Source organism: Lipophrys pholis (assembly GCF_963383615.2).
Source record: "Lipophrys pholis genome assembly, chromosome: 13".
Taxonomy (NCBI): Eukaryota; Metazoa; Chordata; class Actinopteri; order Blenniiformes; family Blenniidae; genus Lipophrys; species Lipophrys pholis.
Genome location: NC_137632.1, coordinates 20,113,701 through 20,127,326, shown reverse-complemented (window position 1 = coordinate 20,127,326; position 13,626 = coordinate 20,113,701). Strand labels below are relative to the sequence as shown.

At 41.9% G+C, this 13,626-nt stretch overlaps 1 protein-coding gene across 2 annotated transcripts in view; it reads left to right on the top strand.

Moving 5' to 3' along the window:
• Positions 1–1,696: 1,696 nt before the first annotated feature.
• Positions 1,697–13,626, top strand: part of epb41l5 (erythrocyte membrane protein band 4.1 like 5) — a 38,173-nt gene continuing 26,243 nt past the window's right edge. For both annotated transcript variants that reach the window (XM_080479069.1, XM_080479068.1), the window contains exons 1-7: positions 1,697–1,926; positions 3,108–3,319; positions 9,989–10,093; positions 11,271–11,313; positions 11,485–11,563; positions 12,289–12,333; positions 12,943–12,995. In XM_080479069.1, coding sequence (XP_080335195.1) covers positions 3,140–3,319; positions 9,989–10,093; positions 11,271–11,313; positions 11,485–11,563; positions 12,289–12,333; positions 12,943–12,995 — 505 coding nt within the window. In that variant the 5' untranslated portion in view covers positions 1,697–1,926; positions 3,108–3,139. The remainder of the gene's footprint in view (positions 1,927–3,107; positions 3,320–9,988; positions 10,094–11,270; positions 11,314–11,484; positions 11,564–12,288; positions 12,334–12,942; positions 12,996–13,626) is intronic.

Below are 13,626 nucleotides of genomic sequence, written 5' to 3'. Positions count from 1 at the left end.
AACAATTAAAGCTTGTCTTGTCAAAGCATGAAGACGTGGCTTCAGATCACCTTGCTTCTCCACACTGTAAAAGTGAGGTTGGGCAACGTTGGCGTGAGCAGGAAGGGGGCAAATCGTGTGGAAAAAGATGAATTCTTACATTATTTCCGTGTGAAACCATTAGACACAAAAGATATGTTTCAAACCAATGGTAAGATTTAATTCTGCTCCCAAACAGAAAATGGAGCAGAAAATAAGACATTAGACTTTCAGACGTCTTCCTCACACTCTTATGTAACGGTTTAAAGATTTATGATCATGTCAGATAGTTTATAGAAATCTCAGCACCTTTTTAAATGAGCCAGGGGCTATAGATGCTAATGTACACTAAAACTCTACTTCCTGCATTAGATAAGAGATGAACATGCTGGATTTAAAGCCCATTTTTAAGCTGTCGTACGTGCCATTCAGGGTAAAGACCTGTGTTCACATCTTGCACTCTAGTTCCGATCACATTGTGCCAACACCAGATTTTGTTCACATTAAACCAAATTATATCAAAACTGGACAGCTGTTTTGACCTACATTCATCTAACTTACACAGTGATGCAGTACGCCAGGCTGAAAGCGGCACAGCATACAAGATTAATGTGTTGGGATTTTATTTCACCAGCTAACAGCTTACTAGTAACTCAGAAGAAGGGAAGAAATTCTTTGTTTTGTCGGTATATTCACAGTCGAGTGACAATTGTCCTGATCCACGAGGAGCCGCTGTGTGAGCATTATGAGGTTAAAGAATTTGACTCACAGTGGTGACCTGTCAGCAGTGAGTTTTAAACCTTCAGTCACAGTTTTACAAATTCCTCTGTAGGGTTTTCATCATTGCGCACATCGGTTACAATCTGATGTCAAGTCTTGTGATTGATCTGTTTGGAGCTCTAAACACTAGTTCACATGTTAACTGCTATTCAAATGGACATGTTTGGTGCAGTGTTCACACTTTCACATACTGGCACAGTGATTGTACCAGTTTTTTGTTTGTTTTTATAAGTGGATCAAATTTGACAAGTGTGAACACAATTTTTTAGAATTAAGTGCAGCATATCCCAGAAAACAGGTAGATCTACTAAAGCTGTGGGTGCATCCAGATCCCATCCCAACATTTTTGCTGCTTGTCAATTATGAAAAATTTAGAAAAATATATTGGTTTCACAGGTAATTTTAAACCAATTGTTGAATAAAACCACTCCAAGTAACTGCTTATTTCAAGGTGAAGATATATAATGCATGCATAGTGGGTGGCAGGGCTAATAAACACATTATATAGGTGGTAGTTAGAAGCATTTGAATGGATGACACACATGCACACACTGAGACATGAACCTAGCCATGCATCCATCTTCTGCACCAATTTAGGCACATAAATTAACCTCACATGCATGTTTTTGTAGAAAACTGCTCACAAAGTCCAGACCGATCTCTTTTCTGTGTTCCCTGATTCAACCAGACGAGGGCGCTGCTGTCAAATGGAGACAGTCTACGATTCAAAGTGCATAAGAAGGTCAGATTTCTTTTTTAAATATTGTATCTCTTATAGGTGAAAGGCAAACTTGATGAATACAAGTTTAATCCAAAGGCAAAATCGAAGCGGCTTTGCAGAGAGAGAGAAAAAAAAACGTTTTGTCACTTTAAAAATGCTAATTAAGTCTTTTTGTGAGGGATTTGTGGTGACGTCACATCCGGAGCAGCGCACCTACTTTTTGTTGGGACCAGTGAAGGAGAAAACCATCCCGAAGCGGCGGTGAGGCGGAGAAAGAGACAAAAAAACAAGGAGAAAGACCGAGAGGAGACACGCTTCGAGCCACGGGGACCGATGAGCTTTCGGTTTAGTCGCCTAACAATGCAAGCGGGCGTGAATTCACCGTGAATTCCTACGAGGAGGCTTTAGTAAGTATCCATCATTCAGACGTCCACAAAGTGACCGCGGTGTTTGTTTGTTTTGAGGCACGGGACGCCGCGCGCACGCTCGGAGTTCTGTTTCCGAACGCGCTCGTCTGCGGAGTTCTCTTCCAGGTCGACATAACAAGCGCACACCTGTTGCTTCCGCTGGCAGCAGGTACCACAGGCCTGTTATCACCAAACTGTTTCTCTGCTTTCAGAAACACTTTTATTACAAACTTTTTCTTTTTACGTTTTCGACCACACGATGGATTTTAATCAGCCGAAGAGAAACGTCCATCATTTCCCACCTTTTTTTAAAAATTACATTTGCTGGCGGTAAAGCGCGCACATCAAGCAAATGAAGTCATCTTTTAAGTATTGTTGTTGGCTCACCTTTTAACAGATTTTAGACAGGCTGCAAGCTCCTTTTGTGACCTTTGTTCGGCCTGTTAAATATTAGCTGGCGGGACATTATATTTCACAGTTTTCATATTGTTACTGGGTCCAAATCTCAAGATTGTTCATTGTCTGTTTTTCTGTATACTTGCGCTTAAATGACCAGTATTCTCATATTTGTATAATACTGGAGGTTGCTGTGAAATTTATCAAGTCTGTAACCAACAATGAACACAGCTGTAGAAAGCAGTCATTTAGATAGATGCCAGATATCAGGATTTGTATTATAGAAATTAAACACAGTATTTTGGCCATCACTTCCAGTTATATCCATACAATAACAGTGTATTATGTGGGTGTTAAACTCATTTTTAAATTTTTTAAATTTGTTAAACTCTGAGCAGTTGGGAAATGGTAGCAATATTAATGTCTTGCAGCAAAATGCAGTGAAATGTGAGAAAGAAAACACTTGTTGCTTTCAGCATGATTTATTTCTAAACATATCCTTGATGCTCATGTTACTTTATCAGTATGTTCGCTTCTTTTCACGACTGCACGTATCAGCTGGAGCCTCTGTTGTGTTATTGTCACCACTCTTTGTACAAACACTGCTGTCACCTGCAAATAAAAAGACATCTGCTACTTTCATCACCATATTGGACCCCCTTTTGAGCCGGATGTTTGACCCGCCCAATGTAATACAACTACATAAATTGCATCCATGTTTAATTCAAAGCTTCCATCTGTTTATTTGTTTATTTTTTTAATCTTCTATCTCTTCCTTTTAAAAGGTGTGGTACTGTTGCCCTCCCCCTCTCCCATCATGCTGAGTTTCCTGCGCAGGACGCTGGGCCGGCGCTCCATCCGCAAACATGCAGAGAAAGCCCGGTTACGAGAGGCCCAGAGGGCCACGACACACATCCCTGCTGCTGGGGATTCCAAGTCCATCATCACCTGCCGCGTGTCCTTACTGGACGGGACGGACGTCAGCGTCGACTTACCGGTATGGACGGCTCCAGACGTTTCATTTGCACTCGCTCTGTTTGGATAGTCATGTTTCCATCTGCTGGCTTGTGTTTTGTAATGTACGGCTTTGCATCTTTGTCATACTCCAAACTTGTAGACTGACGTCTAGTTATTGAGATGAAAGTTAACCTTCACAAATACATCTTTCTCTCGGCTGACCTGCCATTAAGTATGTTTGACAAAAGGTTTTGAGCATTATGAGGTGACATGAACACGGGAAGTGAAAGCAGTACACTAATGCCCATTGTGTGCCTGTGTCAGTAGAGCAGCTCGGTTAAGCCTATGGTGTGTGTGTGTGTGTGTGTGTGTGTGTGTGTGTGTGTGTGTGTGTGTGTGTGTGTGTGTGTGTGTGTGTGTGTGTGTGTGTGTGTGTGTGTGTGTGTGTGTGTGTGTGTGTGTGTGTGTGTGTGTGTGTGTGTGTGTGTGTGTGTGTGTGTGTGTGTGTGTGTGTGTGTGTGTGTGTGTGTGTGTGTGTGTGTGTGTGTGTGTGTGTGGTGTAGTGCTGCTGCTGATCACCTGTAATTCCATGATCCTCTCTGTAGAACACACTTAAGCACATGACAGTGTCACATGACATGCTGGGCTCGTCACCAAGGGAACAAGGAGCAGAACTTCACTCTTCCTCCTCCTTCCTCTTTCCTCTCTTTTCTCAGCTCATGTGGTTATTTTCTTTCTCTTGCTCGAGTCTTTCATTTAACCAATTAGTAGTTAAATGCTAAAGAGAAATATAATGTGTCTTTGTCGTCATATACGGTCTGACATATGAACTGAGTACATAAATGTCCATGTAGTACTCCCTCCTGTGAGCTCTCATTTTCTATAACTTATCCTTCCGTTATCTTTTTATTTACATAATAAATAAATGTCAGGTGATCTGTGCAGAATCTCTTTGGGCAAGGAAACCTTTTCTTCAGCACGTTTCTGACGTGACGTCACACATCTGTGAGCACATCTTTCCTCAACCTGGAGACTCTGTTCAGCTCAGGATTGTATGAACAGACAGGTTGCATTGTGCTCCTCTTCTGGTGGAATTTCACCTTCTGACTTCTCTTTTTTCATGTAATTACTCTGCTACTTTTCCCCCCCACGTGCTTTGTTGTTAAGAGATGCTTAATTCTGCTTGAAACTTAAACTCAGAAGATTTTGTCGTTTTATAGTTCATGTCACGGCCTTGCTTTAAGCTGAGCTTTAAAATGACCCTCTCTCTGCGTCTCCCCTCCCCCAGACGTACTTGTAGGTAGCTCCCGAGGGTCCGTCCCTCTTATCTACCAGGTTTCGCTCAGTGACGGGGCAGAAACACTCCAGTTACTTGCACTGCTTTTCATTATCATCAGTCAAATTTTAGAAAGGGGAAAAAGGAGGTGTGGGAGGGCTGTTTTAAGTTAAGGGAATACTATAGTTTACAAAACTCATGCTGTGTAGTGAAGTTCGCAGGTTGTCTTTGACTGCACTCTTCAACACCTAGAAGAAGAAGAAGTAGAGAGCAGAGGTTAAAATGAGTTTCTGGCGTGAGATGTGTGTTTCTGCCCTTCCTTCATGATGAAGAGCACAATCTGCTGACAGATTCTGGAGGCCTCTCCAGGTTTGATAACCTCCAAAATCCAACCTGCTGCGCCATCATTACTAATTCTCAAACATTGTCCCACTTCTCTCTGTGTAATCATCCTAAAGGTTTGATAAATGCTTCAAATGATGATTTTAACCATCTTTAAGGCTTTTGAATTGAAGTGGAAAGGTGGTAAAGCAGCACATTCACAACTCCTTTAAAATCTCTTTATACTCCGTTGTTTTCTCTCCTGAAGGAGTTTTGTTTGTTTGTCCAAACATCTGGTATTTGTTGGCTTTGGTGAAAGTTTTTTTCATTTTCACTCCTGAAGAAGCTGTTTGCACAAAATTTTAGTTCAGGGGGCACATATACAGCCCATTTTCATCTCGACCGGACCGGTAACATTTCGCCACAATAACGTTTCAATTTAAAGTTTTCCTTTGTTGTGGCACAGATTACACGTGATGAAAATGTTAATATGGTCACAAAACTAAACGGTTAATACAGAAAGTGACTACAATCTCAACAGGAGGCCAGTTTCAATGATACATTTTGGTGTAAAATACAATGAAATGTCCAAAAAATGTCTCCTATACCTGTTGCATTATGGTTGATTTTACAAACTCACCCTGACAGCATGACTTTAAAGCTAATGCTGGTTTGTTATCTTTCAAGCATCTGCTTGGTAGTTTGGCGGGCCGGATTGGAGCCTCTTTGCGGGTTTTGGCTCACGGCCCTTGTGTTTGACATCCCAGGTTTACACTGTGGCTATGGCATTTCCATTTCCTAAACTTTACTTGAGCACATGTAAAAGTAGATCAGATAAACGGGTATACATGCACAAAGTCATCAGAGTGTTGTTGAGATAATCAGATTTGTCATTCGTTTCTCATAACTATTATCTGATAAAGCATATCTCATTATTTGATGGAATTTTGTACCATGTCATGAAACGTGTGCTGGTATGACGATCATGAATCCTTGAATTATAACTTCGATAATCTGCTCCAGGAATAAGACCACCATTCGTCTTTTAATGTGTCTTATCAAGCTCTGTGTAAACCTGTATTAACCTCTCTTTGTAGTTTAAAATGGTTGTGTTTTTGGCAGAATTAGAGTTTGCTGCTGTTATCCAGAAACGCTGCTTCTTTGTGGCTTGTAGGGATTCATCTTACTCACTCAAACATTTGGCTCCATATTATCAGGGGAGAGATAATTCCTTAGAAACGGTGTGTACCTTTCTCTACTTAAAACTGTGTGTACACACTGGAAAAAAATAGATAAGCATTCTTTTCATCTGATTCATAGACCTGTTTCTCACTTACAAATCTCACTTAAATGAGTTATTTTAACCTTTGCATTCACAGATGAATTAAAACACTGTTGTTGAGTTTTGTTGGATCTTAAACTTCTCGCAGCCAGTGTGACTGTGGTTATTTAGCACCTGCATCTGTAAATTCGCACTCAGCATTTGGACGGTCTCTGCTTTATTGAGCTCACAGCAAAACTGGTTAAATCAAGGCGCCCTCACAGTGTCTTTCTGTGGGATTACATTCAGTTTTATTTGTTCTCCTTCTCATTGTCTTTGCTCGTTGCACAGCTCTCGTATGGATTGTTTATACGTGTCGATCCCCAGGTGCCAGCCACAAACATATCAGTGCGGCACAAGCTGGTAGAAAAGTGGAGCACCCCCTGCTGAGTGTTTGACTTTGTTTTCCCTTTTTAAGATGTTGAGTGGTTGTAAATACACAGCCGCAATGTGAGGCTGAATGGGACTCATGCTGATGCTTGACTGGCTTTAGCATTCGTGCGTGCGTGCGTGCTTGTGCATGCGCCACTTAAAAGTGTCGCTATGGGATACCTGAGTTTGGCAGCATCCAGTTCAACAGACCTGTATGATTCACATTCCTCCCCTTAAATTTATTTACCTTCTGTGTTTTCTCTGTACTCCCTCCCTCCGCCTCTGTCCTTATACACACACACCTCTTCTAGTGTCTTTCCTTTACTCTTTTTCTCCAGAGATTTGTATTCCAGACCAGAGGAGATGCTGAGCACATAAATACTCTTCCTTATGTTTGCTGTGGATTGATTTAAGAGTAGGTCTCCTCGACATGAAAAAGTCCTGGGACATGGTATTACAATCTTACGTTTCGTAAGTACGGTCGTATTTGCATGTTACAGAACGCTTCAGTCTTCTCGCCCTCCACTGCAATGTCAGGTAACCTTTCACTCTCCAACACTCATTGGTCTGGAGTCGGAGCCTATTTATCCTGGATCCACCTGAGGACTCTCCGTTGTCCACGCGGTGTGTGGATGCATAGTGTTTATTGTAATATACAAATACTGTATGTTCTTATGTGTTGTGTTACAGTTTTATGAGCACAAGCGAATTAATGGCAAAATTGGCATTTCCTCTGTAAAACATGCAGCCTGCTCGAGGATCTGTCCTAGTCAACTTCACCACATTGAAATGTATATAAAACAAACAAAAAAACATTTACAAAAGAAATTATTGTTTGTCATTTATTCACTCTGTATTGCACCCTTTCGGAAATGTAGAGAGCCGAGCTGAGAGGTCAGTGACGCAGCTGTGAAAGTAGCAGTATCCAAATTATATTGTGTCGAAACATTCTGAATGTGGCTAAATAAACCTCAAAGTTGAATGAGTTGAATGCAAAAAATAGATGATTAACATTTCACTGTATTTTGCACAGGGAGGCATCCTTAATTAACAATAACACATTGTTGAAATTGCACTTGTTTCCTTTTTAAATTGTTCAGGTTTTGTTATTTTTTCCTATTTCGATAGTACCTCTTTTGCTCAACTGAAGGAAAGGTGTGTCGTTGTCATTACTTAGATATTATTATGCTGCAAATGTAATGGTTTGACTGAATGTCTCAGATTCAGTGAGTCTATGCTCTCCGGCGGGCAGTAAGACTGCGGGCAGCCCAACAATGCTGGAAGCACTACAACAAGGCCTCGGATGCAACACACACACACACACACACACACACACACACACACACACACACACACACACACACACACACACACACACACACACACACACACACAATGAGTCCTTTGTGCTCTCTCTCCCTGGGTACTGTAGGGGTGCGGTATGCCTTGTCAGCTATGCCAGCTAGCATGGGGCCAGCCCACCCGGTGGCCCGGGAGCCCTCTTGGGGTGTGTGTGTGTGTGTGTTTCTGTAGCAGACACTGGGGCACCCTCCATCGAAATCTTTATTCTGTGGTAGGATAACTTTCTCAGCCGTTTTAGTGATGTTCTATCAACCCGTGCACAATAAATACAGCTGCATCACAACGTTTTAAGCTTTAAATGAATGTGTTCAAGGAGTGGTTGTATCGCTGTGGAAAGGGCAACAAGTACACAAAAATGTCTTCAAATTGTCTTTGCACTTATCGTCTTAGTATTTTGCATATAAATTGTGATAAACTCAAATATTTCAAGTGGATTCTGCACATTTGTTTTGCGCCTGCAGATGTTGGGTTAAAAAATATTATACAAGTCACCTTGTGATATTTGAAATCTGACATAAAAGAAAATGCAGCAAAATACTGGTCTTGGGTGGTATTTGTGAAGGGTCCACCAAGCCACACGATCACATGATGTGTCCAGCCACCCCGCTACTTCAGCTTCTGGGCGTCTGGGCACTTACGCCCCCCGTTGCCATGGAAACGCTGTCATTGTGCCTCACGGTGGGGCTTGGAGCTGGTGTATGAGAGCATGAGTGCACATACGCAGGAGATATTTCCCAGGCAGTGCCTGGTACGCCTTCCTCAGAAATAAAGGAACACATGTCCAGGTTATGTTAATATTTTCCCAGGAATCTCTCTGAGGTAACGCAACATTGATATGTGTAGTTTTAACTTCTGTAATGTCACAATTTAATGCTTTTCTTTGTCATACAAGACGATTCAAACATTAGCTCTCAAGTCACATGACCTCTTTCTGGGTTGAGGATGTATTTGTCCACAGGGTGGGAGGCCTTGACACTTTCAACTGAGTGAGAAGTTCAAGGGGGAACTTAAAGTGGAGCCGCTCCTCCTTCTCAGCCCAGTCAGTCGAGGTGGTTCAGCCACCTGATTTTTCTTTTACTGGAGTTTTGCCAGTCACAGCCAAAAGACCCTAAAGCTCAAGACCCACTGGAGCAGTCGGGGGGCCCTGGTCGGGCTGGAGGTAGTTCAAGAGCCTCTGGACCAGCTGGAGAAGGTTGTAGTCAAGTGGCACAGAACCCTTCCTCTATTGAAAATTGCAAGGATGAAATATCAGTTTGTGAAACATCACAGAGGGTGTTTTATCCTCCGTTGTCTGGCAATTTAGAAATAAACCTGTCAGTAAAATCCTTGTTATGACAAATTCAGAAAACACCTTTTTACTGAGTATTTGGTTATTAAACACTCGTCTATAATTGAATGGTAACCTGATAATTTTGGGAGGAAAACAAAAATATTCTAAGAAACCACAAATGGAAGTGCAGCATCTCGAATACCTGCAAATATAAGTACTAGTATAATGACTAGCTTTTCTACTGTGAACCTGAACAGTGGTATGTTTTGTCCTTTTTTATAGAACTAAAAGTTCCAGGGTTTGAGCTCAGTCTCAACAGCATCCGTTTCAACCAAATATATCAGGCCTGTGACCCTCAATGCTAATTAGCAAATGCTAGCCACACTCTATGTTATATGCCCTCAAACTTTAGGAACCAGCAATCAACCCAAGCACTATATAAGTATACATCGTTTTTATTATGTTTATTTTTTTCCGCTGGCTGCTCTGCCGGTGTTTTATCATTTCTGATTCTTTCAGATCTAAACTGTTGGGGTAAAGACACATTCATTGTGACATTAGTGAAGTCAGTGACATGTACTGGATGTAAACTAAGATCATGAACATTTTCTTCCCTAGTTTATTTAATCGTCATGATTGGGTTTCCGTCATACTAACCAAATGTTGCTGTTCTGACGCTGTGCGTTCAACACTGTGCTGTCTTTTTGACAGCTCGTGGCTTTGATTAATGACAGTTGTAGGACCAGTGAACATGTTTTTCCATTCTTGTTTGTGTTTCTTCAATCAGAAAAAAGCCAAAGGTGAAGAGCTATTCGAGCAGATCATGTATCACCTGGATATCGTAGAGAAGGACTATTTTGGGCTGCGTTTCATGGACTCGGCACAAGTTCCGGTAAGACTGGAGATTCACTAACACGTGTTTTACAGCCTGGCACAGAAATACTGTTATTATCTTTGCTTTTTATGTTTTTAATATCACTGTTTAATGACGAACTACAAGTGAGAAAATGTGTTGCGTTGATGTGACAAGTTCCGTTTTCCCCCTCCTAAATGTCAGTTGTTCTGAAAATATATTCTTGATCTAAAATGGACTTACTTCACTCTGCTTAGTTGAGTGTATATTTTCTATTAGAAAAGAAACCAGCTGTCATCGCTCGGTTATTTGTGGATGTATGAACAGTCACTTGCACCCAACAGAGTGGGCTTGAAAGTTCATCTAAGTACTCAGCAGATGTTACCTGGTATCCACGTTGTAGTGTAACTGCAGCACAGACCAAAGAGCCTAAACAAGCCAAACACAATGGAGAGCACAGGATGTGATGGACTTTAGAAGCTCCGCCTCCTCACAGTTTACTAGATTTTATTGTCACTGTTGTAACACATTTGTACATTTTACAGCAGTAAGTGAACTCCCTATCTCGCATGCATTCAGAGCTGCTTTAGACCCTTCTTGTTTTAAACTTTGAAACCACACCATCACCCATTTTTGCGTGAGCTTGAGAGAAGTGAGAGACTTTCCCTCACAGTGAGTGGGCTAACAGGATTGGTTATGGAGGTCTTTGCAGCACCGAGAGTCACGCCGTTCTCTTACACAAGCTGCTTTAAGTCACCGGGCTGCCAGTGACCCCCTTCCTGCTCTGTGATACTCTGTGAACAGTGCAGGGAGGTGGGAGCAGAGATGAGGCAGAAGGGAGGGAAACCCAGGCGATGGGTGGAGAGCATGTTGGAGAGAGAGAGAGAGAGAGAGAGAGAGCATGAGGGAGGGCTGCAATAAGGAATGTGGGGGAGTGGAGAGTTCCTGTGTTATCTCTCTCTCTCTCGCTCTCTCTCTCTCTCTCTCTCTCTCTCTCTCACCAAAGCACCACCTCTTCTCCTTGACATTGTTCATGCCTCACAGAGCCTGAACTTCCAAGTAGAATTACCACACAGAGCAGAACAGTGTGTGTGCAGAATTCAGCTTTTCATTAACTTGGCGTGACACTTTTGTAGATTCACTCACTTGCTCAAACAACTGTTTCAGTATTGTCAAAAAATTTTTTTAATGGATTCCTTCCATGTGTCTTTTTCAGCACTGGCTTGATGTCACAAAAAGTATTAAAAAACAAGTAAAAAGTAAGTCCCCCTCCCCAGAAATGTATAACTTTCAGTACTGCTGTTTCTGGATTGATTATTGCATTATTTGATAACAAAAGAGAAGTTTCACCCTCATGCCCTTTTGCTAACAGTACATCACTGTTTATCTTGATCGGATTCACTGAGCTGTCTTTCTGATCATTCTTCTAGTTGGCCCACCGTACTGCCTTCACATGAGAGTCAAGTTCTACTCCTCAGAGCCCAACAACTTGCACGAGGAGCTCACCAGGTGAGTTTCTCACTGTGGCTCGCCTTATAAAGTCAAGGTCAGCACTCTTAATGTCACCTCCGCCCTCTGTGTCGCACCGTCCTTCCACAAGACACTAAATCCAGAGTTGGTCCTAATGACGGGCAAACAACTTGGATAGCAGCTGCTAGAATTGGTGTGTGTGAGTGTGACTGTCAGAAGCCTCATCGTCACCTCGGTGTGGCTACAAGCTACAGCTACTAACCAGCCAATAGACATGCATCAGAAAGTGACGGCCACAGCGACACCAGCACTGCAACAAAACAATAGTTGGCAGATTCCCAAGGAGATAAAGTGTTGGCTCATGCCCACATGCTTTCATACTAAGCTATTTTCCTTTTCATGAAGGCGGCTAGAACAACGGCTTCATTGTCTTTTGGTTTTGTTTATTTGTAACCTGGTGTCACCTATTGGGCTCCTAGACGTCCCCAGAATAACTTTGCACTCTTATAACGTTGTGATACAATGCAGTCAGACATATTGTCGTATTCAGATTGATGAAGTCCACGTCGCACAGTTTGTTGGAGCGTTTAGATAAAACTGAGATGGAAACGTGATAGGCTAAATTAGAGCAAGTCAGATGACTCGGCTGCTCCTTGCTGGTTGAAGCATCAGTGTTAGACAAATGATGATTTGGATCAATGGCTGTGTTTCTTGCTGCCTAATCCATAAAAGTCTCACTAATGCGCCGTGTGTTTATCTTTCAGATACCTATTTGTTTTACAGTTGAAGCAAGACATCCTCAGTGGCAAGTACGTATCTTCCAGAAGCATTACTGTATAAACCTTCTGTGGCTCCATGTGGGCTTAAAACAAGCAAACTGAATCTACTTACTTTACTCTGATCACACACACCCTTAGAGTTTTTATATATATACATATATATATATATATATACACACACACACACACACAATTACCGGTGAAACCTCTGAGGGTCAGACTACCTGCTCCCATGTTTGTTCAGCACAGTGTGTGTGGGTATCTGGTCTGATTGTTCGGTGGTTGACACAGTGAGACCATTGCAGAGCAGGCAGCAACAGATAAGAAGCAAAACACAGGGTGAGCAAACGTTGGTTCACCTGATTACTCAGTGCTGCTGCATGTGCTCATTCCCCTGACACATGAACTCTTATTACTGCTGACGGTTGAACAGCATTCGGCACAATTAAATTGACCTCAGCAGTACAGTGTGTACTCATTAGCTGGTTGAACCCTTTTAAAATATGAATTTGTTCCGTCAGTGATTTATTTGTTGCTCTGGCAGCCTTCTAACATTTGTTGAACAGAATCTATATGTCTACAAAGGAGAAGAACTTATTTGTTCGTGTTGTGATTGACACTTGGTCTGCATATTTTCAGGCTAGAGTGTCCATTTGAGACAGGAGTGGAGTTGGCTTCCTTCTCGCTACAGGGTAAGTACAGCAGCTCTGTTTATTAGTAACCTGAAAGTACCTCTACAGCTGCTGCCAATATTTGTCCATGGTAGATTTAAGATTAAACAGGTTTGCAGGGCTCTCACATGTGTCTTTGCTGCATGCAGTCCCAGAGGCTACGTGCATTTATATTGCACTGATGTTTACTGAAACCAATGAACCTTGTGTGAATCACTCAGAAACGTATAGTGATGATTCAGCAACTCCTTCATGTTTCTCCCCTGGCTTAGAGGTTAAAGGTGCTGTATCTTTCAGTGTGGTAATTTAACTTGATACAATATAACCTGAAGTTGTACCAATACCAGTATTATTATTATTGCCAGATACAAGATATCCAGTAAGTCAAGCTTGACATCAACCTCTGAGCACAAACGGTGAAAGCGAAGCGTCGTCAGCTGTGTGAATATTTTTTTCAGTTTGGTTAAGTTGTGTGTCGGCACTGTGCCGATAACCAATTCAATCAATGGTAAAGCTCAGAAGAAAACTACTAAGCTCTTGCAAAGTTCGTCCAAAATTCTTGCAAGGTTCTTGCAAGAGACATTCTCTACAAAGCTTGTGTTTCCATCAGAATCAGCTCAGCTCTTCGCTCTGCAGACTGTACATGGAGCAT